Raw genomic sequence first — 24722 nt, forward strand, 5'->3', positions numbered from 1 at the left:
AAAAATAAACTAAAAATAAAAAAAAAATAAAAAAAGTGAAATAGACTATTTGATAGCCTAATTTGGACTATTTTTTCGGTGGCTCTAGCAGAACTCTAAAATAAAACAATCAAAATATTATTAAGAAAATATATGATAAAATTATCTATTGCCCACCACCCTACCCAAATCTGATCTGATCTCTCTATCTCATTTGATTATGCTGCTACAAGTTGCTTCTGGAACTAAAGTCGAAGTTCTTGTGCATGGCTGGTGGCTGTTGCTTAAAATCCATCTCTCCCTTTCATTGAAATTAATTTGAACTCTTACTGCACAATTGTTGCTATTATTGAGGAGGACTAACGAGATAGGCTGGAAAATATCAAAAGGCTGGCTTTTAAATTAAACCTCTAATAATTGTTCTGTTTGTTGTTGAAGATACATTCAGGAGAACCTCCAATCAATCATTATTACCGAAAAATATTTTTTTCGAAAATATGGTGTGAGAATTAATGCTATTGAAAACCAATCTCATAATAAATGCTGTTGAATGAACCGTCGGATATAACGTGTCAATTAGTTAAGAACGTCATAAGAAAAATAAAAATAAAAATAAAAAAGATGAGACAAAAGCAGAGCCCACCCTGCACTTATACAGCTGTGTAAGTAAATCAAAACCATCAGTTTGAGTTTGGAGAGAATTCATAAGTTTTGATACATCAAGACCTCCACACAAACTAATGAATGATGTTTTAAATTTTTTTTTTTTTTTTTATGGATATAATGAGTCCAATATCCAAGTGTATTGACACGCTGACTCATAAATAGCAAAGCTCGCCACCTATAAAGTTCCCCACCAGCAATTACATCATCTAAGGCAGTGTCGGTTTCGTCAAAGCACGCAACTCCCAACTTTTGCTTGGAAAAGTTCTATTGGGGTCCATCTCACACCATAATCAGGAAACGCTTGAACTAAAAACTTGCTGATTTTGTTAAGGATGAAAAGCAATTTTATGCATATACAAGACAGACAAGCTTTACGACTTCGCGGCGCGGGCCGAAGGGGGGGGGGGGGGGGGGTCATCAATAACCCAAAAAGACGATTTTTACACGATCTAATTGTCAGCATTGTTAATATGGAATAGAAATACACGACCATCATTCCTTTTCATGACAACAAACACCATACTAAATCCTCCTTTACCTCACCACACAAGACCTGATTTACTCTCCCAACTCTACACTAAGTTGATGTAGTCCAATTAACTCCTCCATTAGCAATTATCATTGAAAGGGGAACCAGAGAAGCACATATGCATTTTATTTTTACCACTGCAGCTACGAGTGACTTAACACAGATCATTTGAAGCAAAAGGATAGTACATTTCTGTATAAAGATAAGCATACCACATTCGAGCCTACTATATTCACATATAGAGACAGTTAAAAGAAAGTAAATGACTACAAACTGAAAGATCTTACAACGTCATTCTAGTTGCACGTGTGCAGTCTTAAAAGCATATGCCTTAGGCCTTTGACTTAAAACAACCAGCAGATGCATTTCCACCATCAATTCAAGCATGGCAGTAGAGAGACTAGCATTGCATGCATGTGTTTCTGTGGCAGTCCAAAGCAAGATTTGGCTTGGCACCCAACTTGAGATGCTCACAAAGCAAAATTGAGTCTTCTAATTCTCTGATTGCCAAAATTATGTAAATTCCATTTTCACCTCTTGAACGATAGCGCTTTCCCTGGAAAACCCCAATCCAAAGTAAGAGAAAAGCACAAAACACATAAGAATGATTCGTGTACAAATGCTGATTCACTACTTTCAACTATAAAAATAAGAAAGATATGAGAAACATAAATTCAAAACAGAAAACAATGCAAGGAAACTGAAGCAAATTTACTCCAGCAAAGCTCCCCCCAAAAAAAAAATTAAGAATGCGTATAACCATGGGTTGGAGTTTGCGATTTTTTCTTCTGCACTACATCGTCACAACATGAGGTGAAAGGGATTCAATAATCAGTTTTCTTTCTACAAGGTCACAATTAATTAATTGACATGTTTTATGACACCTTTCATTTTATCATTTTATCACATCCAATACAATTCTGTTTTCTGATTCTCCATCTCATATAAACAATCAAGCACCTAGCTTACTTGAATCATTGAGTTCTCCATATGACCACACCACACTAGAAGCTTAACAAAATTAGAGTGCCCAAACCTTAGGAATCCTCAATTGTTAAATTATGCATTACATTGACAACAAGACAGTATTCAAAGCCAAAACAGTATTAGTTAAAAGCCATAAACTCTGATTATTTCCTAACATAATCAACAAGACATGTTCCGTAACATAAACTCTTGATTATTTCCTACAGAATGCCTTCTGGTGTGTAAGGTAAAACTTCTCTTCTGATCGTTCAAACCCAATTCACACTACACGAAACCAATCAATATGACTTAATTTCAGCGAAAAAGAAACCCAATTCTGTCCACTATTACTAAATATATGCAACATTTACCTTAGATCCCGTTGTTCTCAATCAGAAGGAGTTCATCTCAAGGCAGTAAGTCCGCCGCTTCACCAGCATCTTTGCCGCAGTCCCGTACGGCTCCTCAAAAGCCATCGAAACCCATGACACATCCGACACTTCCTTCCTCGCCATTGCCACTGCCGACTGCTCGCTAGGCCGAATCGCCACCAGCGTCGCCCCCTTCAAAACCATTCCACCGGGCAGTTCCAAGTGCGGCGCGTACCAAAGCCGCATGTTAAGTGCAGGCACTTGCGTCCTCTTTGATGCCGACGAGGCCGACAAGGGCTTCACCCTCAGCTCCTCGAGCTGGTCCCTGTTCATACACAACACGCCCTGTCCATCCGCATCGGTCAGCACCAGATTATCCAGAGTTTTGTGCTCCGAAATGATCGGCTGCAGCAAATAATGCCTCGCCGAGGCCGCGATCAGCGAGCTGATAGTCCAAACGACTCGCAGTTTGAGGCCCCCATTCGTGTAGAACGACTCGGGTATGCTTCCGTTATCGTCCCCTCCTCCTCCATTGTTAGTGGCACAAAACCCATCTGCACCATTGTCGTTCGCACTCTTGGTGGAGTAGACCACCGAAGACGCGCCGAGAATGACGCAGTTGTCGAGAGTGGAACCGAAATCGGCCCTCCACTTCAACAAAACGCCGTCATCGATGCCCAATTCTCCACCGGGAAGCTCGATGCGAAGGAACCGAACCTCGTTGAAGTTCTTGAGGACCTGGGTCGGAGAGTGGTGGGTCACGCCGCCTTGGTCGACCTCGCCGTCCTCAGCGAGGAACAGGGAGGAAGAAGAAGAAGAAGAACCAGAAGAAGACGGTCTCTTGGGGCCGCCTAGGAATTGGGTCAAGAACTGGTAGGGTTTGACGATCGTTCCCAAGAAGACGAAGCGGAAGAGATTGGAAAAAGGGTTGCGGGATTTATCGGAGGAGGAAGGAGAGGAAGAAGACGAGGAGGGGGAGGAATCGTCGTTGGAGATGACGCAGTCGACGCGGACGATGACGTTTTCGACCTGGGGGACCAGGGAGTGAAAGCGACGCGAGACGACGCAGCAGCGGCCGAGAGCCTTCACATCTCCGATCTTGTTGAATACGAGGAGGAGGAGGGAGTCGGGTAATCGGTCGAAATGGTCGATGAGCAGGTCTTCCGGTGGAACAGAGGAGAACGGAGACATGGTAGATACTGTGAACTTTGGGTTCGGATCTATCTGATTCGAAAGAAAGAGAGGAAGAGAAAAAGGGTTAGTTAGAAGATGAGGTAGGGGTGTGAGGAAAATGGGTCAGGGTAGATCTGGGTGACGATAGAGCATGGGTTTGATTTGAAATTAAGATTTGAGAGAGGTGAGGACAGAGAGAAAAACACACAGAGAGGGATAGGAAGATAAAGCAATAAAATCCAAACCTTTAAATTCGGAGAGAGATTGGAAGGGTAAAGATGAAGGAGGAGCAAGAAACAGAGGGAACGAACCTCAGAGCAAAGAAGAAGACGAGAGGGCTGTTGAAAGGAGAGGCTCTGCGTATTGAGAGAGAGAGAGAGAGAGAGAGAGAGCGAGAGGATCTTATTGGCGTTAAAGGTTTGTGTATGTATGTGTCGTGTGTGTGTGCGCGCTGTCTGTGTGAGTGAGTTTTTTGTTGGCTTCTTCTCTCGGCTCCTTCGTCTTTCTTCGTTTCTTTCTATATTTAATTATTAAATACTATATTTATAAAAAAATATTTATACAGAAGATTTTATAAATTAAATTTTCCTGTGTTGTAGTTTTTTTTTTTTTTTTTAGAAAATGTGTTGTAGTTACATGATTGTTATAATATGTTAAAAATGATGTTAGAATAATAACCATAAAAATGGATAATATTCCAAGCATTTCCCCTTTTTTATTTTTAAATTATCCAAAATTATAATATAAAAAGGTCATTATTTATTATTAGGCAACATTACCCAAAATGTAGAAATTATATTAAAAGTCCAAATCACACTTAGAGCATGGTAAGATCTCATTCATCCTCCTAAATATGGAGGATTATAGTTTTTCCTTTAAAGTTAAAAAAAGAAAAGAAAAGATCAGTTTTTCCTTTAAATACCTAAGATCGAGTTTGGCTTTATTCAATAGTAACCATAAAAACAAAATTAAATCATATATATAAACTTATCCAACAATATATTAATATTACAAATTAGTACTCGCTAGAATATGATTATTACTTTCCAAGGTAGCCTTTTTTTTCGCAATAATATAGATGATGTGATCCTCGGGATAATTACACACCAAAATAATAAATAAATAAATAAATAAGATCATTTTAGTTTTAAAATTAGATAATGAGAATAGTTTGATGTGGTACGTTAAATTGTAAAATTATTTTTTATTATAAAATAGATCTAACAGATCACGTAAAATTATATTAATTTATAATTTTATTTTTGTGAATTTCTTTTATAACCAAAGCACTTATCCAATGTGTTTTCACAATTGTGGAATCAAACGATTCCATCAAATTCTTCCCATCTATTTATTGAGATTTTAGGGTTGTTTTGGTTACATTATTAAATTATCTCATTTCATCTCATATAATTATTATAATTTTTTTAAACTTTTATATAAAATATAATAAATAATTTAATTTTTTCAAATCTCAAAATAAAAATAATATTATAATAATATTTTATTTAACTTTCAATAAAATATCTCATCTAATTTGAACTGCGTAACCCAACGAGACCTTAAAAAAAACATTTTGTTAAGATTTTCATAACCAAACAATGCAAAAAAAAAAAAAAAAAATCACTCTTAACCGTGAAAAGGTATTTCATTTTCTTTATTTTCTCACTTTTTCTTTTTTTTTGTGGGTGGTTGGAAGTATGAGAATTAATATTAATAAATCGTTTAAAGGGGCCGTTGATATATGCATGCAGCTCCCTTATTCACAAAGATGTAGTTATAAACTCAAGCCATCGATGAAATTTATAAATACAGCAAGCTGCTAGCTGGAACTCATCGATCGATCGATATCTTTCTCTTGTTCGCAAGAGAAAACTGCACAAAAGGTATATATCCTCTAATTGGGTCCACATTATTGTTTAAATCAAATTAATGGATGTGTTATTATATGTAATATTATTAATAGAGTCAACATCAGTACTTAATTTTTTAATTAATTTCTCAACCCATTTTTTAAAAAAATATGCTTAGTTTATAATGATCGAGCCAGCTGGTTTTGGTTATATATATATATATATATATATATATATATATATATATATGTTAATATTAATCACGAAATCCATCCCATTACAACGATATAAACTAGTTCATGGATTCGTGTAACTCTCTTAAATAATCAGAACGATGGAATATTGGAATCGAGTTAATCGCCGCCATTAGATCAATGGGTTGATGATATTGGTGTATATGCATGGCTGGAATTCTTTGGATATATTGATGAATGATGATCGACAGAATAATTAGTTGGTGATTAGTCGTGCATTTTAATACAAATATTGATAGATCGAACGGAATAAGATCCAATTATTTTGCATCACTAAATGCCGGGATTAATTTATTTTCTTTAAATGACCATCATCTTTTTTTATGTATTGAAATATTTCTTAGCATAATTTCTTTTAGAGAAATTTATAAATAAATTTACAAACTGATATGACATGACGTGGTACTACATTAGATTGTAAAAATATTTTTATTATAAAATAGATCTAACGTATCATATGAAACTATGTCAATTTATAAGTTTATTTTTATAAAAAATTTTTGTGACAGTAACACTACTTTCTTCTCTTTCTTAGTCACTACTTCCTTATCCTATTCTTCCCCCACGAACCCATAAAAAATATGCAAACTCATGTATTCCTTCTGGGTATAGATCATATCATGATAAGTCATGTGCAATTATGCAGAGATTAATTAGATCTGCTCTAAACCACCAATTAATGGGAATATATAGAAAACACCCGCACGTTGTGGCCATGTGTAATGGGGTTTCAACGTACATGATTAAGGAGTTCACAAATTTTCATGCAAAGGAAGGGAACACAAATACGATATTTCCGTGATGCCCGTACTGATATGATGGTACAGACAAAAATAAGCTAATTAAATTAATTACCACATTAATCTTGTACTAAAAATATCCATTTTCATCTACCTATGATAATTTTTTATTTACTTTTGGATATATAGAATTATAATATGCTTGTAATTTACATTAATGATTCCCCATAAACAGCATGCAGTGAGATGTAGGGTAGGTAACCAGATCTCTTCTTATCACACTCTCAAATTGTCAATGTATGAGGAACCTAAATAAAAGCTCGAAAGCTGCTTTTGAACTTCTTAATTTAAAGAGAATCAAAATGTATATATATCTATATATATATATATATATATATATATATATCCCCATACCAATTGGAAGAGATAGAATCCAATCACAGGAGAAAAAAAATGGAGCTTTCAGACCCCATATTTATATGCATATTCCCTACCACATGAACTTGATCAATACTACTACACCTCTAGAGACAGGACTCCATATCATGATTGGATAAGGAGATCTAAGGGATCAGCCTCAGCCACGATACAGTTGAGCCATAAATGTGGGATGAATGAGTGGGTGCTAGGCCGAAAGGTCAAACTTTGAAACATCATGCGAGAAGTAACAAACAATTAATAAATAGGAAAATGATACCTGACCCCTTCAATATTACTGTTCAAAATTACTGTTTGGGTATTTTATTTTATTTTTACTTAATGATTAAAAAGTAAATATTAGTGAAGGTCTGATTTTTTTTTTCTTAACGATGTTAAAAAAATATTTAAAAAAATCAAAGAAAAAAAATTCTCAAATACACTAGGGACCGTCCAACGATACATGCTTGGCAGAACTCTAGCATGCATTGTCCTTAATAAATAAGGTGTCCGTTTATATATATATATATATATATATAAATATATATATATATGTAAAGTACCCATGTCCCTTTGGCTAATATATATGGTCATAGCTAGCTAGGGTTTGTAGCATGGTCCCTTTTCTTTTTGGAAAGGAATGGGGTATACATGATGGAATGCCTTGTGATTTTCTGGACAACAACATGCAAGCATGGTTATTGACATAAATTTGCTAAAGTGGCACCCACTTTTGTAGATATTCATGGCTATAATGAATTAGGAGGTGAATAAGACTACTTTGTGGTGGCTGACAACTTCATTTAATTTACAACAATTAAGCAAAGCATGCAGCCTCGATCCAGGGGATCGATTCATAGGGTGAGATGCATATTAATGCAAGCAGCTAGCTAGCTAGCTTTTAATTCTAACCTAGCTATATATGCATGCATAAGCTAGCTACTTCAAGTTCGGGCCACCACATTATAATTAACTTTATTTCATCTCATCATCCTCCATCGACCAATTAGGAACATGCATGCACCATTTTTTTTAATTTTTTCAACAAATTAAATGCCAAACAATATATACTTCCATAAAATCATAATGATTGATGAACAATGGCTTTCGATATATATAACCGATACATCTAATTAACCAAATTGGAACCATGTGAAATTTTGGAGAAAATCATTTCTAAATATTCAGATTGGAAGGTCATGACTCATATATATATTTATATATATGAGTTATTCTACTTGCAAGTCAGTGTGGAAGATACATAGTTCACACTGCTAATATGGTAGTATTTGATTTATGAGAGAAATTTTAATTTGCAAATCAAATCTTATATCTTTCGCCGCACCAACTTGCATAATGTAGTTTTTCTATATAAAACAGAAATTAAGCTACACAATGGAAAAAAGATTAAAATAAAAAATAAAAATAAAAAATAAAGGAATGGTGCATATATAGGGATAAGAAAGTTAAGACAAGTAGAGGCATATGGTCCTAAAAGGGACTAGTACTAGGAGTGGTCCTCTCTTCTCTTAACTCACAACATTTAAGGTCCCAATTTTATTGATCAATGCATACGTATATTGCTCATGATCATAAATTGCATGCACTACTTAGTTATAAAATTTAATTAAACAACTTAAAAATGGTATGGCTTCATGTGTGTGAGATTACTTAATGTCACAATTAATTACTAACTAATTAACTACATGATGATCAATCCATTGATACCATTTTAATTTCTATCAAGATGTATGTTGATTTCCCGTCGACTTAATAGCCATGCAATACGTAAGTATCTGTATTTTTTTTTATCCTTTAATCTTTATTTATTTATTTTTTATTTCTTTTTGAGGTGGGCGGGGGTGTTTGAAATCATCATTTATCCCAATAGTTTAAACTGATGGGAAAATATAGATTTTATTATTTGTATTATATTTTTAACACTTTCCCTCACGTATGAGCCAATCTCTTCCTCAATGAGTAGGCAAACACGTGGAATATTTAATTAAATGAGTAGAATGTAGAGTCATAGTTCGAACTCTAGACCTCTATTATAATACCATGTGAAATCACTACTTGTCTAAAAGTTTAAGCAGATGAGAAGATGTAGATTTTATTATTTACTTTTATACCTTAATAGGGGGACATGAATTGAATCTTCCTAAAGATCAATATGATTCAGATGAACCTGCTAATTATTAATTGTGGTACCCAAAATTGATATTGACAGGCTACATATGTACATAACTAACTATATATGTGTGTGTGCGCGATGGCTTGATATATAATTAAAACAGCCATCGAAAGAAATAATAAGTAACACATCTATCATTGACATAATTTCCTCACGAAAAGGTTCTAGCTACTAACAAAGATCCACCCTCATTATGTGATAGATAGATAGGACGTTGCACCTAATGCATTTGAGAAGTGATAAGTTCACAAGAAAATCTCACACGGAAGTAAAACTTACAAATTAATAGGACTTGTTATGATATATTAAATTGTAATTTTTTTGTACTGTAAAGTAGATGATCTAATATGTCATAATAAATCATATTAGTTTATGAATTTAATTTTGTCACATATCTTTGTAAATCTAACATTTCTTAATGCAATGAATTCAAACCATTGAAGTACTGCAAGTTGTTAACTGAAAATCATAATCTCTTAGGTTTTTAAATAGGAAAATTCTATACACCATACTATCATCTCACTAAGTATGATATGACATATTTATCACCATTAAATGATCATTTATTACATATTTCTTTATAATTTAATAGTGATAAATGTGTTACATTGTATTTAGTATGATACAGTATAGTGTAGTGTATAACATTACTCTTTTAAATAATACAGAATATTGCAAAATCGGCCTTTTCAATCTTGTCACCTTAAGTAAAATTAAGGACAAGAATGGGATCAAACTACTAGTTATTATGAATTGAAATAATCTCCTTGAAGACACAATTTTATTACATAACCAATTAGTTGGAGCCACCAAACTTAATTATTGTACTTTTCGACTCCTCAGGTCAAATTAGTGAGCTTTAGTAATTAATTGAAAGACAAGCCGCCGTAAACACACCATTATTGTGGTAATATGGTAAGCTTTTACGTTAAAAGTGTGTTTGGTGCAGTAATAAATATACTTGCAAAATACTTTCTTTCCCTTAATATTGGAAGAGCTGCTTGATCGACTAACTTATGAGATTTTGGCACGCATGCAACAATATATGCCTTTTTGTCTCATATGCACATGACCACAATAATAATCTTTATATAGGCAGATCAAACATTTTTAGCTCGGTCTAATATGGACGTTTGTTGAAGATAATAAGGAAAATAATGAGATGAGATGGTTTTAGATAAAAGTTGAAGGTTGAATAAAATATTGTTATAATATTATTTTTTAATATTAATATTATTTTGAGATTTGAAAAAGTTGAATTATTTATTATATTTTATGTAAAAATTTGAAAAAAATTGTAATGATCAGATAAGATGAGACATTTTCACTATTCAAACGGACCTTAGAGAAAATGTCTAGAGACAGTGTCTCATTTTAATAAGCTCCAATATAAAGAATGACCTTTCCATGATTCCCTCTAATTTCTTAAACTCCAATATAAAGAATGACCTTTCCATACCCACAAAAGCTTTTGCATTATTGTGTCTACACCATGTCTCCTTTAACAAAGCACAAGAAAAGCAGCATGCACGAGATCAAATGTACGAGAAGAAAAAACAATGAAGCTGTCGTAGAATTCCATATCTAAATATTGATTAATTACTGGCCCCTTGGTTTCTTCTTTAAAGAAAAGGGAATATATATATATATATATATATATATATATGATGATGAAGAAGAAGAAACTGTGAGAGGAAGATCATGTCGATTAGAATATATATGCCCTAGAAAGAAATGGTATTCATGTACTGTGTGTGATAATCATTGAAAAGGCTCCTGCCAAGGTGAGTTTGCACCCACGAGCTGAACAACTCATCACAGGCACACAATTAGAGTCCACATATCAAGATTATAAAAACACTTTCCGAACATTACATGTTCTTCCTAACATGGTTAAGGTTTCAATTAATCAGCGCACCACATGCCTTGCTCGAATTTGTACAACATCAATTATCATGTTCTAAACTTCTCATAGATGTCTTAATATTACTTTAAAAAAATATTTAATGTGCTAGAAATTGAGGAAAGTTCTGAAAATCCATATGAAAGATGATGAGACATGAATTTCTGCAAGTTATTGCCTTTGAAAGTAGAGTAATGTTCATGTTGTTCAGATATCTTTATCTGGAGAACCATATGAGTTTCGCCCACAACGATCACATATGTTAGAACTAGTTGGGGAGACATGCTCTGGCTTTGCTCTCTGCATCTTTGGTAGATCAATTTCAAGAACATCATGCAGCGCCTTTGAGCCTTCTTGGAGTTCATCGAAACTGAATAATGCACATAATGCAAGTCAAACAATTTTAAAAATACCGATGCTCATTCTATCGTAATTTCTATTTGCTGTATGGAACCCAAAAGTCCCCCCACCTACCAACCTTGTTTTCCCAGTCACTAATATGTCAAAAATGTGAAAGAAAAGTAGAAATCCTTTAAATAAAATATAAATCTTAAGAGTTTCAACCACATGAATGTTGAATATGTGCACCGGGCATTCTTCCTTACCTCATTGAGAGTGGGGGAGTTAAACGGACAATAGTATCATGGGTGGGCTTAGCAAGAATTCCTCTCTCTTTCAACTTGAGGCAGATATCATATGCAGAAATAGGGAAGAGACTCTTGCTGTTGAGCACCACAGCATTGAACAAACCTCTTCCTCGAACTTCTTTTATGTAGTTTGGGAATTGCTGCTGAATCTTGAGCAGCTGGTGCCTTAGCTCCTCTCCCAGCTGGGAAGATCTATAGAATCAAATAGTATAAAAATTAAAGACACTATTACCATCAAACGAGGATAAAATCAAAGAAGGAAGATAAGAAATATAACATGAAGCTGGGAAGTAAGCGAGGCTGTGTATCAAAACCTAAATTTATGCAAATGAACTTTGTAATCCAATTGCGTTGGAAGGATATACAGCTCTTCCAAAACCCTGTGCTTTAGTTTTTAAAAGGAAAATCTCAATGCACAAAGTGAAATCAAGCATTATTTTCCATACTTTAATATTGGTGGAATGCATTAAACATGTGATTTCACTCTGAAAACTCGCTGTTGCTAGGGTCGTAGGGACTAGGGATGGCAATGGGGTGGGCTATCCAGAGGCCCTGCCCTAATGGGACTTGTTCAGGAAGCCTTTTACCGGGTAAGCAGGAGGTTGGGTTTTGAATAACACAAGCCATGTCAGTTTGACTGGGTTTAAGTTTTGAGACCAACGTGGTCCACATACCCTTTCTATACAGCTTTTAACTGTAACTTTTGGCCATTAATCTTTTGCACTAGCCACTAGTCATAAAATATGCCAATTTTCTCCTCCATGCTAGTTATGTATGTTAACTATACATCTCATCATTGGAAAATGCCATACCCATAATTTAAATTTTGAATAAATAAATAGTTCTGAAATATAATATTTAAGCGATGTCTCATCTTTAAATTATCACAGGCAGCGTGTCCTGTATGCCTTGCCTCGCGCTAAAGATGAGTTTGGAATGACTATTCCTTTACTGGGGAGAGTTGCTGGGAGGAGAAGTCCATTCCAGATCTGCCCCAGCAATTGCTATGCCTAATAGGAATGATTCCAAATGCGGGCCAGTCTTTAATTCTTTCGGTAAACTAGAAATGAAGGTTAGTCAGATACTTTGAAAGCACTAATGAAAATAAATTGAAAGCAGAACCAGATAACTAGAAGTAGTGAAAGTAATGCAGGACCAGATAACTGGAACTGGTAATAATGAAAATAAATTGAAAACACTTAGAAATGGTAACAATATTTATTCATGGTGAAATAACTTATAAGGAAAACTCAAAAGGCGTAAGGATTTTCTGGAGAAATCCGAGTAGTATGAAAGGGAAAGAGGAGAAGAAGGTATTCGGAAGAAAATGAATCCTAAACAAAAGTGATACCTTCTTCTAAAGCAAGGTTTCCCTTTTATAGATGAAGGGGGCACCAATTACAATTATTAAAGCAATAAAGTGAATAGTAGTTTTACTATTTATTCACTTAGAGACAAAAATGCTTTTGTAGGGAATGGCTTTCTCAACGTAAATTGTGGGGAGAGTCATCTCTAAGCATTGAAAGTAGCAGGAATCTGGCAGTTGGAGACTAATCAATCTTGGGAGGACGGTAGTCTGTCTTTCGCCAATGTCGAATCAAGTGAGGAAGCCAATCAGTCTTTAGGACGGTAGCCTTCAACAATTCTTGTCGGTTTGTGCCTACGGATCATTCATCTTCAGATAACCTTAGGGTATCTTCTGAGTCATGTCCAAATATATTGCTGTATGGGTCAGCAATTGAAGCTTCAGATGATGCTTCCGACTTGTTATCAAATTCATCAGAATTATCTTTTTCAAGGGACTTCTTTAACAAATAAATCAAATCCTTTTTATTAAGCACTCTAAGAACATTCTTCTTTTTAGACTTTGAGGATTTATCAGATTTAATAGTTGCAGAAGAGGAAACAACAGTTTTTTTCCCTCTGTTTAGCATTCTCAGTAGTGATGGTCACTTGGATTAGTGGGCATCCAGATGATGTTGATTGATGAACAATAACAAGGAATTTCTCAGTATTTTTCAGATTTGGAGCAGTCTGGGGAAAATCTCTGGTAATGTTATCAATAATGTCTTGTGTATGTGAATATCTATCCCACCATTTGATAAAGTAATATCGAATCAACAGGTAACCATTTCTCTCATAACTCCATTTTAGAATCCAAAGGACCTTGTACCTTTTGTAGAAATGGAGGGAGTAGGGAAATTTGGCACCATGGCGATCCAATTTTGAAACAATTGCATTAGCAAAACATTTAATAGATTTTTGAAGTTGTTCAAGAAAAACTTCAGAAATGAGGCCAAACTGGTTCCACCATTTTAAGAACCAAAGGGAAAGTTTGCCTTTTGAATTTCTTATCAAAATTAAGAAACCAAGAGTGACACATGTCTGCAGTCTGAAACAACATGAATTTGGATCAAACATTAATGTAATTATAATAACAATAAACAATTTCAGAATTGGAAATTCTTTTTCAAGTAAATGGGTGAGTACCCCAATCTTCTTCAGTAATGATGTTCAAAATGTAAGCATTATGATAAATCAATTTTATCATAAATGGGTTTAATAACAATGATTCTGTTTGGAGCAGAATACCAGAATAATACTGGAGGTTTTTGGCCGGATTCTCAAGAATCTAGTGAAAAACACTTAATATAGCTTGAATTTATCAGAACCTTTGACTTCGATATTGAATATATTAAAGGTTCTGATAATTTCATTCCTGATTTCCTCGTGAATTTTTGCAGCAACCATGAGTAAGAAGAGAGATAAAGGAAAAAGATTGTTACACCTCCACCAATTCCTGATCTCAAACTCATTAAAAACGAGCATGCTTCCCCACTAGAGATTACTAATAGGTTTGCTACTCTTGGGAGTATCCCTTCTGTTAAACCTGTTTCATTTTCTTCTGCTATTGCTATCCCTTATGACCCATATGCTAAACCAATTTCTTCTGTTAAACCCACTCAATATTCCCCTGCTTTGAAAACTGAGTATATTAAAAAACTTTTTTCCCAAAATCTATTCTATATTGAATCTAATCGATCAATATATACAAATTCCTTCAAAATAGCTTCCAGCTATTTTCCTCCAGGTTTTCACTGGATTCCAGAGAATTTGGCCAAAAACCTCCAATATTATTCTAGTATTCTGCTCCAAACAGACTCTATTGTTATTAAATCCATTTATAATAAAATTGATAAATCAAAATTGATTTATCACAGTGCTTACATTTTGAACATCATTACTGAAGAAGACTGGGGTATTCACCCCTTTACTTCAAAAAGACCTTCCAATTCTGAAATTCTTTATTGTTATTATGATTAAAATGATGTCTGATCCAAATTCATGTCGTTTCAGACTGCAGACATGAGTCACTCTTGGTTTCTTAATTTTGATAATAAATTCAAAGGCAAACTTCTCCTTTGGTTCTTAAAATGGTGGAACCAGTTTGGCCCCATTCCTGAAGTTTTTCCTGAAAACCTTCATAAATCTATTAAATATTTTGCTAATCAATTGTTTCAAAATTGGATCGTTATGGTGCCAAATTTCCCTACTCCCTCCATTTCTGCAAAAGGTACAAGGTCCCTTCGATTCTAAAATGGAGTTATGAGAGAAATGGTCACCTGTTGATTCGATACTGCTTTATCAAATGGTGGGATAGAAATCCCCATACACAAGACATTATTGATAACATTACTAGAGATTCCCCCAGACTGCTCCAGATCTGAAAAATACTGAGGCATTCCCAGGTATTGTTCATCAATCAACATCGCCTGGATATCCACTAATCCAAGCGACCACCACTAATGAGAATACTAAACAGAGCCAAAAACTGCTGCTTCCTCTTCTGCAACTATTAAATCTGATAAATCCTCAAAGTCTTAAAAGAAGAATATTCTTGGAGGGCTTAATAAAAATGATTTGATTTATTTGTTAAAGAAGTCTCTTGAAAAAGATAATTCTGATGAATCTGATAACAAGTTGGAAGCATCATCCGAAACTTCAGTTGTTGACCCATACAACAATATATTTGGACGTGATTCAGAAGATACCCCAAGGTTATCTGAAGATGAATGATCCGTTGGCACAAACCGACAAGAACTGTTGAATGCTACTGTCCTAAAGACTGATTGGCCTCTGACATTGGCAGAAGACAGGCTATTGTCCTCCCAAAACTGTTTAGTCTCCAACTGCCAGATTTCTGCTACTTTTAGTGCTTAGAGATGACTCTCCTGCAATTTACGTTGAGAAAGCCATCCCCTACAAAACATTCTTGTCTCTAAGTGAATAAATAGTAAATAAAAATACTATTTACTATTCACTTTGTTGCTTTAATAATTATAATTGGTGCCCCCTTTATCTATAAAAGGGGAACCTTGCTTCAGAAGAAGGCATCACTTTTGTTTAGGATTCATTTCCTTCCGAATACCTTCTCCTCTTTCCCTTTCATACTACCCGGATTTCTCTAGAAATGAAAATCCTTACTCCTTGAGTTTTCCTTGTAAGTTATTTCACCATGAATAAATATTATTACTCTTTCTAAGTGCTTTTAATTTATTTTTCATTATTACCAGTTCCAGTTATCTAGTCCTGCATTACTTTCACTACTTTCACTACTTCCAGTTATCTGGTCCTAGTTTCAATTTATTTTCATTACTACCAGTTCCAGTTATCTGGTCCTGCATTACTTCTCTATCTCTATCTCTATCATTTCTATATTTCACTTCCGCCCCTCCATGGTATCATATATATATATAGAAAACACCATTATGCATCACAGTGCATCCTTAGCATAAACAGAAATTGACAGTCAAATAATTTCTCATACATACAAAATAAGGTCTTGATTATTAAGGTGATTAATTTTTTTTTCCAATATTATTACTGTCTGAGTATCCAGATAATTTCAATCACAAAAGAAAAAACATTCTGTCATGAAGTCATGACTTAGCTGTTCTTATCGAACTTTTTATATCATATTGATGATGCAACAAAAGGCAATGGAATTGATACCTCTCAGCAAGTCGCTCATCTTTGATCACTTCTAGTGAGGCAATAGCAACTGCACTTGCCAATGGATTGCCACCAAAGGTACTGAGAACAATAATAGAGAAAAGGAAATAAGAGTTATCATGTCATCCCGACAGCAACCCCAAGAAAGCAGCAGACTTAAACAAAGTAAAAATATTGAAGAAGAGAAGGAATTGTAACGATAATCCATAGAAACTTTTAGGAAAACTTTGTTGTCACCTGAACAGAGCCATTTCAAGTCAATGGCTTTTACCCCTTTCTTTTTGTGAAACAGATGTGTAATCGAAGAAATGGCACAATAACACAACGCATAAGAGACAAAAATAAAATGAAAAGTAAAAGATGCACAACATGGAAATTGTCTTCTGAAGAGATGATACATGGTCATAGCTCCTCATGATACTAGTTTCTCAGCCACCTCACCAGCTCTTCCATATACATCATGCAAAAAGCACTTGAAATGCACTTTTATAATACATACTCAATGGATAGATTAAGGTACAATTTCAAGTTGTACTTCTTCCAAAGACTTCCAATACATGGTAATATCAGCTCAACATGAAAGAATGACTAGTTCCGGCCACGTTTCAAGAAAAAGGAAATGGTTTCAAACATGGGCTAGGTAAACATCTGCTTGGACCTGGACACACCATCATCCTCTTTGTAAATGTATGTGCTTGGTGCAGTCTTCAAATTTGCCTATCGTGTCATATAACTCAGTCAACCAATTGACTATATCTAAACTGAACCCAACCATTTCTACTCTTATGCCTTCTTTAAAAAAATGCTCCATACAAAAATTGAAGTAGTTTCTTGGTAACAATTTCTAAATGAAAACATGCATATGGGCATCAGAGGTAAAATCTTCGAGATAGAGCTGGATAAGTGTTGGTAATTAAAGGCTGATTACATAAAATTCGGAGCACATTTAGGATATACAAGTTATAAATGTAAACCTTCCATGCTCTCCTGGTCGGATACAAAGCATCACATCTTTGTCTGCAAGCACTGCACTTACAGGTATCACTCCACCACCCAACGCTTTTCCAAGCACCTGAATAAAATGGCCAGAAACAGGAAAAGCAAGTTATTTTTTAACGGTATGTTGGAAGAGTCAGAAATATAGATTCAGTTTTATTTATTTATTTATTTTTTATTTTTATTTTTTTTATATCCCAAGCACGAGAAGAAGAAATGAAGATTGTATTTCAGCTGCAAGTTTTGATCTCTCAAACATACCTTCTACAGCAGATACGACATCTCTTTTCATCATGCAAAACACATCATGACTAGAATGCAAGGAAAATAAAGAATGAAAATGTTAAGTAAATTTTGAAACAAGTATAACGTGAACCCTTAGAAAAGTATTCTTTACTTGTTTCTAGTACACGTGCATAGTTAGCAATTGTGGCCTCCTGAAACCAACCAATTTCCCAGAGTTTGAAACTTTGCTTTCAATGCCATCCTATGTGGTCTTGTGCAAATCTTTATGGAATCCAATTATCTGATAATGGCTATGGATGGGATCGAAAGAAATCCATAAGAATCTCATAGCTTTGTCATGGTAAGTAGAAATTCATGGCTATAACCAAAAAACAATATTATGGCTTGAGCTTCTGCATGTAGCCAATAAATAGTCAAAGTGTGTTTCAATTAAAAATCCAACACAACTGTGGCCTTCTGCAAACAACCAAGTTCTAAAGAGTTCTGTTAGTGATATGTCAAAACCTTTTTATAATCAGTCTTCCCACACATTTTTTTTACCAGGATGTAATAATGTATCCAAAAGGGCAAAAATGACAAGAAATGACATGTCCTCGTGAATGTCAAACTAAGTGGACCCACCACGGGGTGCTACCATCCTGATGCCCAGAAGTGTAATGGTACATATAAACACCATTGAAAGAATGTTTGTAATTGTCATCCACTAGTTGTAGAGGTCCTGAAACCATAAGAATTTGGAAAGGTGACGGGGGGAAGAAGGGTGCTCACCACCATATCTGGGCGCACTTCTTCCCAATCACAAGCCAGCATTTTTCCTGTCCGTGCTAAGCCAGATTGTACCTCATCAGCAATCATCAAAACATTATACTTTGAGCACAGATCTCTGACAGCTTTTAAATAACCATCTGGTGGGATTACAACCTACCAATATATAAAGAAATATTCCTCAGGAAAACAAGGAAATGGGAATTATTAAAACAAAATGGATATAAAATGTGAGAAAAGTAACCTTCATAATCCCTTGATCAAAAAGAGACAGAAAAAGGAAGCAGCGTCTGAAGCAAAGTGGGAGCTTTATATTTTTGTAGTTCAGTAAATGCATATAAAAAAGAATTCACTCAAAAGGAAAGGTTAACTAATTATTAATGAAGTTTACTGGGATTGACAAGAAAACAGAGGAATTTTAGTCACTCACCAAGAATCTCAGAACCTTATCAAGAAATGTTGTTTATTTACCATTGCCTACATTGGTTGTTATGTTTGGTTTGTAAAATACCTTGGAACAATAGTGGTATATGATACATGTCAGATTTCAGACAAAGGCGATAGCTTTCACTGCCTTCATTACAGGGTCACTTGTGCAAACTAGCAACTCCGAGTACAACCCCCACAATATGAATAGGGGTATTTCTAGGTGATAGAGAATTTTATTTATAATGGCAAGGTATGGGTTGACTTCAAGAGACGAACCCAGCTAGAATTATAAGCCAATCCAAGAAAGTCATGTACGTTTAAACCATTGAAGTCTATCGCATAAGCCCATACAATAATAGTAGGTGATATGCAGTGGTAATAAGCACATGTTCTTTAAAGTGTATCATCCAAAGAAAGAGAAGAATGCCTTCCAAATTAGAAGAGATTCCTTGATCTGCTTACTGATGCGGCGTATATGTTATAGGCCATATTAGTACCATTCATAAACAGTTCATTATAACCAAGGAGCATAAAAGCAAAGAAATTGGAGAAATAAGAAAATTCAGCCATTTCATGTAATTCAGAAGTTTAGAAACTACATTCTTCAAAAACTGAGACATGAACCCGTATCAACAGATATACCCAAGTCCCGGTAACATATCTCAGACCATACAGGGATCAAATACTCAATTCCAAAGCACACATACCCCAGCCTCTCCTTGAATGGGTTCAAACAGAAATCCAGCTATTCGATCACCATTTTCTGCACCCAATTACAGAAACATGCAGTAAATAACACACTCCCATCTACCAGTTTAAAACGGTTCCATTTGATGATTAAAAAAATAGTAAGAAAAATATAATTAAATATCTATAAAAACTAAAATTAGGTTACAGTACAGCAAGAACAAGAACCATCAATTTTAGTACAGCAAGAACAAGAACCATCAATTTTAAAATAAAAATTTTCGGCACACTCAAACCTTTAAGGATTTTCTCAAGGGCATCAGCATCGCCAAAATCAACTTTAAGATGGCCAGGCAACAACGGCCCAAAACCACGAGTAGCCTCATTGTCACAACTCATGGAGATAACAGCTAATGTACGACCATGGAAGCAGCCACAGCATGAGACAATAATAGCCTGCATATGATTCACTCTGAGTAAAGCAGCTGACATCACAAAGTTTGTCCATATAATTGGCCATTTACAAAAGCAGAGAAAGTAGAAGTTTTAGGGAAAAAAAAGAAGTAAGCAATTAGCAAATATAATTAAGAATATCTCGAAAAATAGAGAAAGAATAACCATTGGATTTAATCTCTTCCAGAAATTCTCATGACAAAAAAGATTAACAAATTCTCATGACAAAAAAGATTTAACATACAACATATAGATGTATCAAGTATCCCAAATGAAATAGAAAAGCTTAAATTGCATGACTATAAAGCTCATTTTTGGAACAAAAACACAGGAGGTGAAAGAACATCAAACTTTCTACAAGTTAATATTAATCAATGACTGACTATACGAGAAAAAATATAGACAGAGTAAAACATTAAAGAGTATCCACTGGTAGTGCCAATCTCGATCAGGATAAAGAAAGTCGGCTAAGATGTTTTCATCACACAAAACAAATACCAAAGACAGCAGCATCAATGAGGAGGATATATTTCAGATGGTAAAAGCACAAGAGCAAGGATATACACTGTTATGTTTCTGCTCACTGGCATCTCTTAAATCTTGTTAAACACAGGTCATTTTTTTTAAAAAAAAAAAAAAAAAAAGAGTTTTTGAAAACTTCCTCAGTTAAAATCTTATTAAATAAGGGTCATCTTTGAAAACAAGGGTTTTTGAAAACAAGGGTTTTTGAAAACTTTCTCAAAATCTTCATACTCAATCCAAACATCTTTCAACAGAAACAATTACAAAAATAATCTTCATAAAAAAAATCTTACTTCAATCTCCATAAACTTAAAAATATTCACAAAAAAAAAAAAAAAAGACAACTCACAACCAGTTCATATCACCTAACTATATATGAGCATCGAGTGAGGTTAGAGATGAAAAACTATTGTTCTCAGTGGCCTTAATTGAGGTAAAAGAGTTCACTCCAAATACACTAATTTGAAATATTGAAAGCATAGTATTGAGGATACGTGTCAAAGTAAGCATAATTATCCTGGGAACCTCATCTTTGGGAATTCTTTTCTTCTCATAACCCCATTTCCTTGCCAACTTCAGAGCTGTTTCCACACCTTCTGCACCGGTATTCATAGGAAGTACCATCTCATAGCCAAACATGCTACGCAGACACTCAGCAAATATTGGAAATCTATCATTGTAGAAGGCTCGAGAGCTGAGGGTGAGCCTTTCTGCCTGTTCTAGTAATGCTTTCATGATCTTTGGATGACAATGTCCCTGAACAGTGAAGCTATGAATTTGAATACTGAAAATTCCATTTCAAATTTAAAACAAACATTGAAAAAAAAGAAAAAACAGTAGGGCAATAGTCCAAAAGAGAAAGTTGCCCATGACAGACTTCTACATTGCATAAACTTCTTCTCTAACTTTGAGCATTTTTCAGGGATAGACGAAAAGTTACAATGGTGTCTTGAAACAGCCTGATAAACAGAAACATTTAAAAAAAAAAAACAAAAAGGTAGGAAAATGATATTTTCATGAAATTTGATAACAGAAACTTTCTGTACTTCAACTTTGGAAATGGCTTTTGGAAAGATCGATCCACGCCATCTGGTAAGTTAATGAAGCCTATATAGATTTCCAGATTTCAACTGTGGAGATGGTTTTGGTTGAAATATGGTATGGTCCTGGTTGTATTAAGAGGTTTTAGAACCCATTTTTTAATCGATTGAGGAGAAAAGTAAGGGAATGGCTACTTTGAGGTAGCCAGACCTCCAAATTTTCATACACGATGAAAATGTTTTTTGAAAGAATAATTTTCTTCACTATTTGTTCAACATACATAGGCCTTACAAGAGAAATAACCATATATGACAATTATTTGCCTTGATAGCCACGCTTTTACTCAAAAGGAAATTACTTAGTAAGTAGAAAATCTAGCTGAGCTTATTAAAATATTGATACCATGAACACTACTGAATAAAATATTGCTACCATATTAGAGATATTCTATTATTTATTACCTAATTTAGGTTCATAATTAAATAGCGGAGATAGAGCTTTGTTGATTCCCTGAAAACTTAGAAAGGCGTGCATTCTTCTAACCTGATTAACTGCTGAGTAAGCTGAAAGGAAATCCAGATATCTGTTGCCCTCTGGATCCCATACAGATGATCCCTTTGCTTGTGAAAATACAATGGGGACTGGGTGGTAACTGCATTTGAACCAGGAAAAAGGCTTTGCTAATGACATACTCAGCAAGAAATGCTCGATAAATCACTCCAACATAAGGGTACATATGAAAAACAGCAAAAACATGTCCATTTCAGATTTAAACATTGAGCAAACACCAACATCAAAGTAAATAAGTTTCTACATCGCGTTAGGAACCTCATGATGGAGAAAGACATGATCTACTGATTAGACATCCATCTTCACCATATCACATGCACGCCACTGTCAACAACATAAGTGACTTACTAAAAGGCAGTTGGCTGATACAACCATCAAGGAACGAAATGCCAATTTAGAAGGAGCAACGGAACTCACAACCACTTTCAGCAAGAAGAAGGCCCCACATGTGAGCTACAACCGACTGAGGGAGCACCCAGAGCAGACAGCCACCATCTGGATGATGATCTTGCCAAGTGCTTAGCTCAATGTTTAGGTTAATACATATCAGGAAAAAGAAAAAAACTGACATTTTCCTTTTTTTTTTATAAGGGACACTTTCCATAAAATTCCAGTCTTTATGTGCCTTGAGGTTTAAGAATCCAAGGCAATCTTCCTAGCATGCCCTCTACAAACATAGCATGAGATAGATTGAAACTCAAGACGATCACTTTCTTGTTTGTCTTCAAGGAATTGTGATGATGTGAATGCTAAAATCTCTACCTGATCAATCAAATCTGTTCTAATGGCTTTAATATGGCATAGCACATCCTTATTCAGGATCCCAGAGAGAGGGAGAAGAGAGAGCATTAGATGAAAATGAGCAAAAACCCAGAAGCCAAAACATCAAAATGTAATGAGAGAGAGAGAGAGAGAGAGAGAGCACTAGACAAAAAAAAAAAAAACAAACACAAGTTAAGGTTCTTCAATTATATGAGCATAGATTTTGACGTGGAGAAAGGAAGCTCACTTGTGGGCACTGTATTCATATTCCAAGTTGATGATCTTTTGAGAGCAGGAAGCACCGTTGCTGGTTTCAGGGATAGCACCGAAACTCCTCCTTCCCCAACAAAATCTATGAGGCAATGACTGCAAAGCTCTCCTGCTTGCCATAGATGAGAGTTATCTCGACTGCCCACATACACTCCCTCTCTTGGAAGGCAGAGGACAGTGTTCGACTTGGGAGAGAGATTAATCAGATAATAGTTACAGAATTTTGTGCTCTTTTCATCTTTGCCTGTCGTTATATCACGTGGTAAAACGCCTCTCGATGCATATCCATCCATACGACAACTTGGAACTTACAACCGCACCCATCGCTGTCGCGCAGAACTCAAAATAAAAAATAAAAAATAAAAAAAATAAATGTCCTTTATATCTTTCAGTTAAAATTATGAGCAAAATAAAATCTGAGTATGATTTATGTGCCATTTATATTCTACATTGTAAGAGACCCGCCGAACTTCTTTTATGTTTTTGGGTACGTTGAATTTGTTTGAAACGAAGGAAGAAATGAAACAATAATATGAAAGGCAACCACGAGATTTATTATGAGTTTTTACTATAATTCAAAAAGGAAAATGACATGTATTACATCTTTATTTTATTTTTATCCTATTATATTGCTGTGATTTAATCTATTAATTATTGAAGTTCTTATTTTAAAAAAATAAAATTAATTTAATGATGGATTAACAATTTCACATCAATACAGTATAATAATAACTGTTTAGAATAACAAAAATAACAAAATCCGCTTGTCTCAGTACAGAGAAGTCTATATTATTTCATTATTTTTAGCATATTTTTTGTGTCCGTCTCAGTTATCTATCTCTATCTGTCACCGTTAGGTTTCGTTTGTAAGTTAAATTCAACTCAATTTATTATTATAATTTTTTCAAATTTCAACATAAAATATAATAAATAATTTAAAATTTTTAAATCTCAAAATAATAATAATATTAAAAAATAATATTCTAATAATATTTTATCATCTCAACTCAACTCAACTCAGTTCAACATTCAAATACAACCTAGTTCCGTCTGTCTTCGGTCTCTCTTTTCTTTTTTTTTATGTTTATGTTTTGGCTCAATTTTTAATTCACTATCCTTTATTTTTTGTGAGTTTTTTCTATTTTTCTTTTATGGGGATGGTGTAGAGACTAAAGAGAGTCGTAGACGTAGAGGTAGACTTGTAAATTTTCTACATTTTGTTTATTTTTACAATCATCTTATCTCATTTTATTTTATTTTATTTAATTATTATAAT

At 34.5% G+C, this 24722-nt stretch overlaps 2 protein-coding genes across 2 annotated transcripts; both read right to left on the reverse strand.

Moving 5' to 3' along the window:
• Nucleotides 1–1341: 1341 nt before the first annotated feature.
• Nucleotides 1342–4156, reverse strand: LOC121264854 (F-box protein At5g46170-like). The gene is made up of 2 exons (XM_041168166.1): nucleotides 2512–4156; nucleotides 1342–1730 (listed from the first exon to the last, which is right to left on the reverse strand). The coding sequence occupies exon 1, from the start codon at nucleotides 3700–3702 to the stop codon at nucleotides 2533–2535; it is 1170 nt and encodes a 389-aa protein (XP_041024100.1). The 5' UTR covers nucleotides 3703–4156; the 3' UTR covers nucleotides 1342–1730; nucleotides 2512–2532.
• A 6806-nt stretch (nucleotides 4157–10962) lies between these two features.
• On the reverse strand, nucleotides 10963–23687 carry LOC121265323 (ornithine aminotransferase, mitochondrial-like). The gene is made up of 10 exons (XM_041168908.1): nucleotides 23424–23687; nucleotides 22388–22496; nucleotides 21329–21559; nucleotides 20125–20284; nucleotides 19849–19904; nucleotides 18716–18868; nucleotides 17680–17777; nucleotides 16706–16786; nucleotides 11651–11884; nucleotides 10963–11415 (listed from the first exon to the last, which is right to left on the reverse strand). Exons 1-10 carry the CDS (start codon nucleotides 23564–23566, stop codon nucleotides 11253–11255), a joined length of 1428 nt encoding a protein of 475 aa, XP_041024842.1. The 5' UTR covers nucleotides 23567–23687; the 3' UTR covers nucleotides 10963–11252.
• Nucleotides 23688–24722: the final 1035 nt, after the last annotated feature.

This window comes from Juglans microcarpa x Juglans regia, chromosome 5D (assembly GCF_004785595.1).
Source record: "Juglans microcarpa x Juglans regia isolate MS1-56 chromosome 5D, Jm3101_v1.0, whole genome shotgun sequence".
NCBI lineage: Eukaryota > Viridiplantae > Streptophyta > Magnoliopsida > Fagales > Juglandaceae > Juglans > Juglans microcarpa x Juglans regia.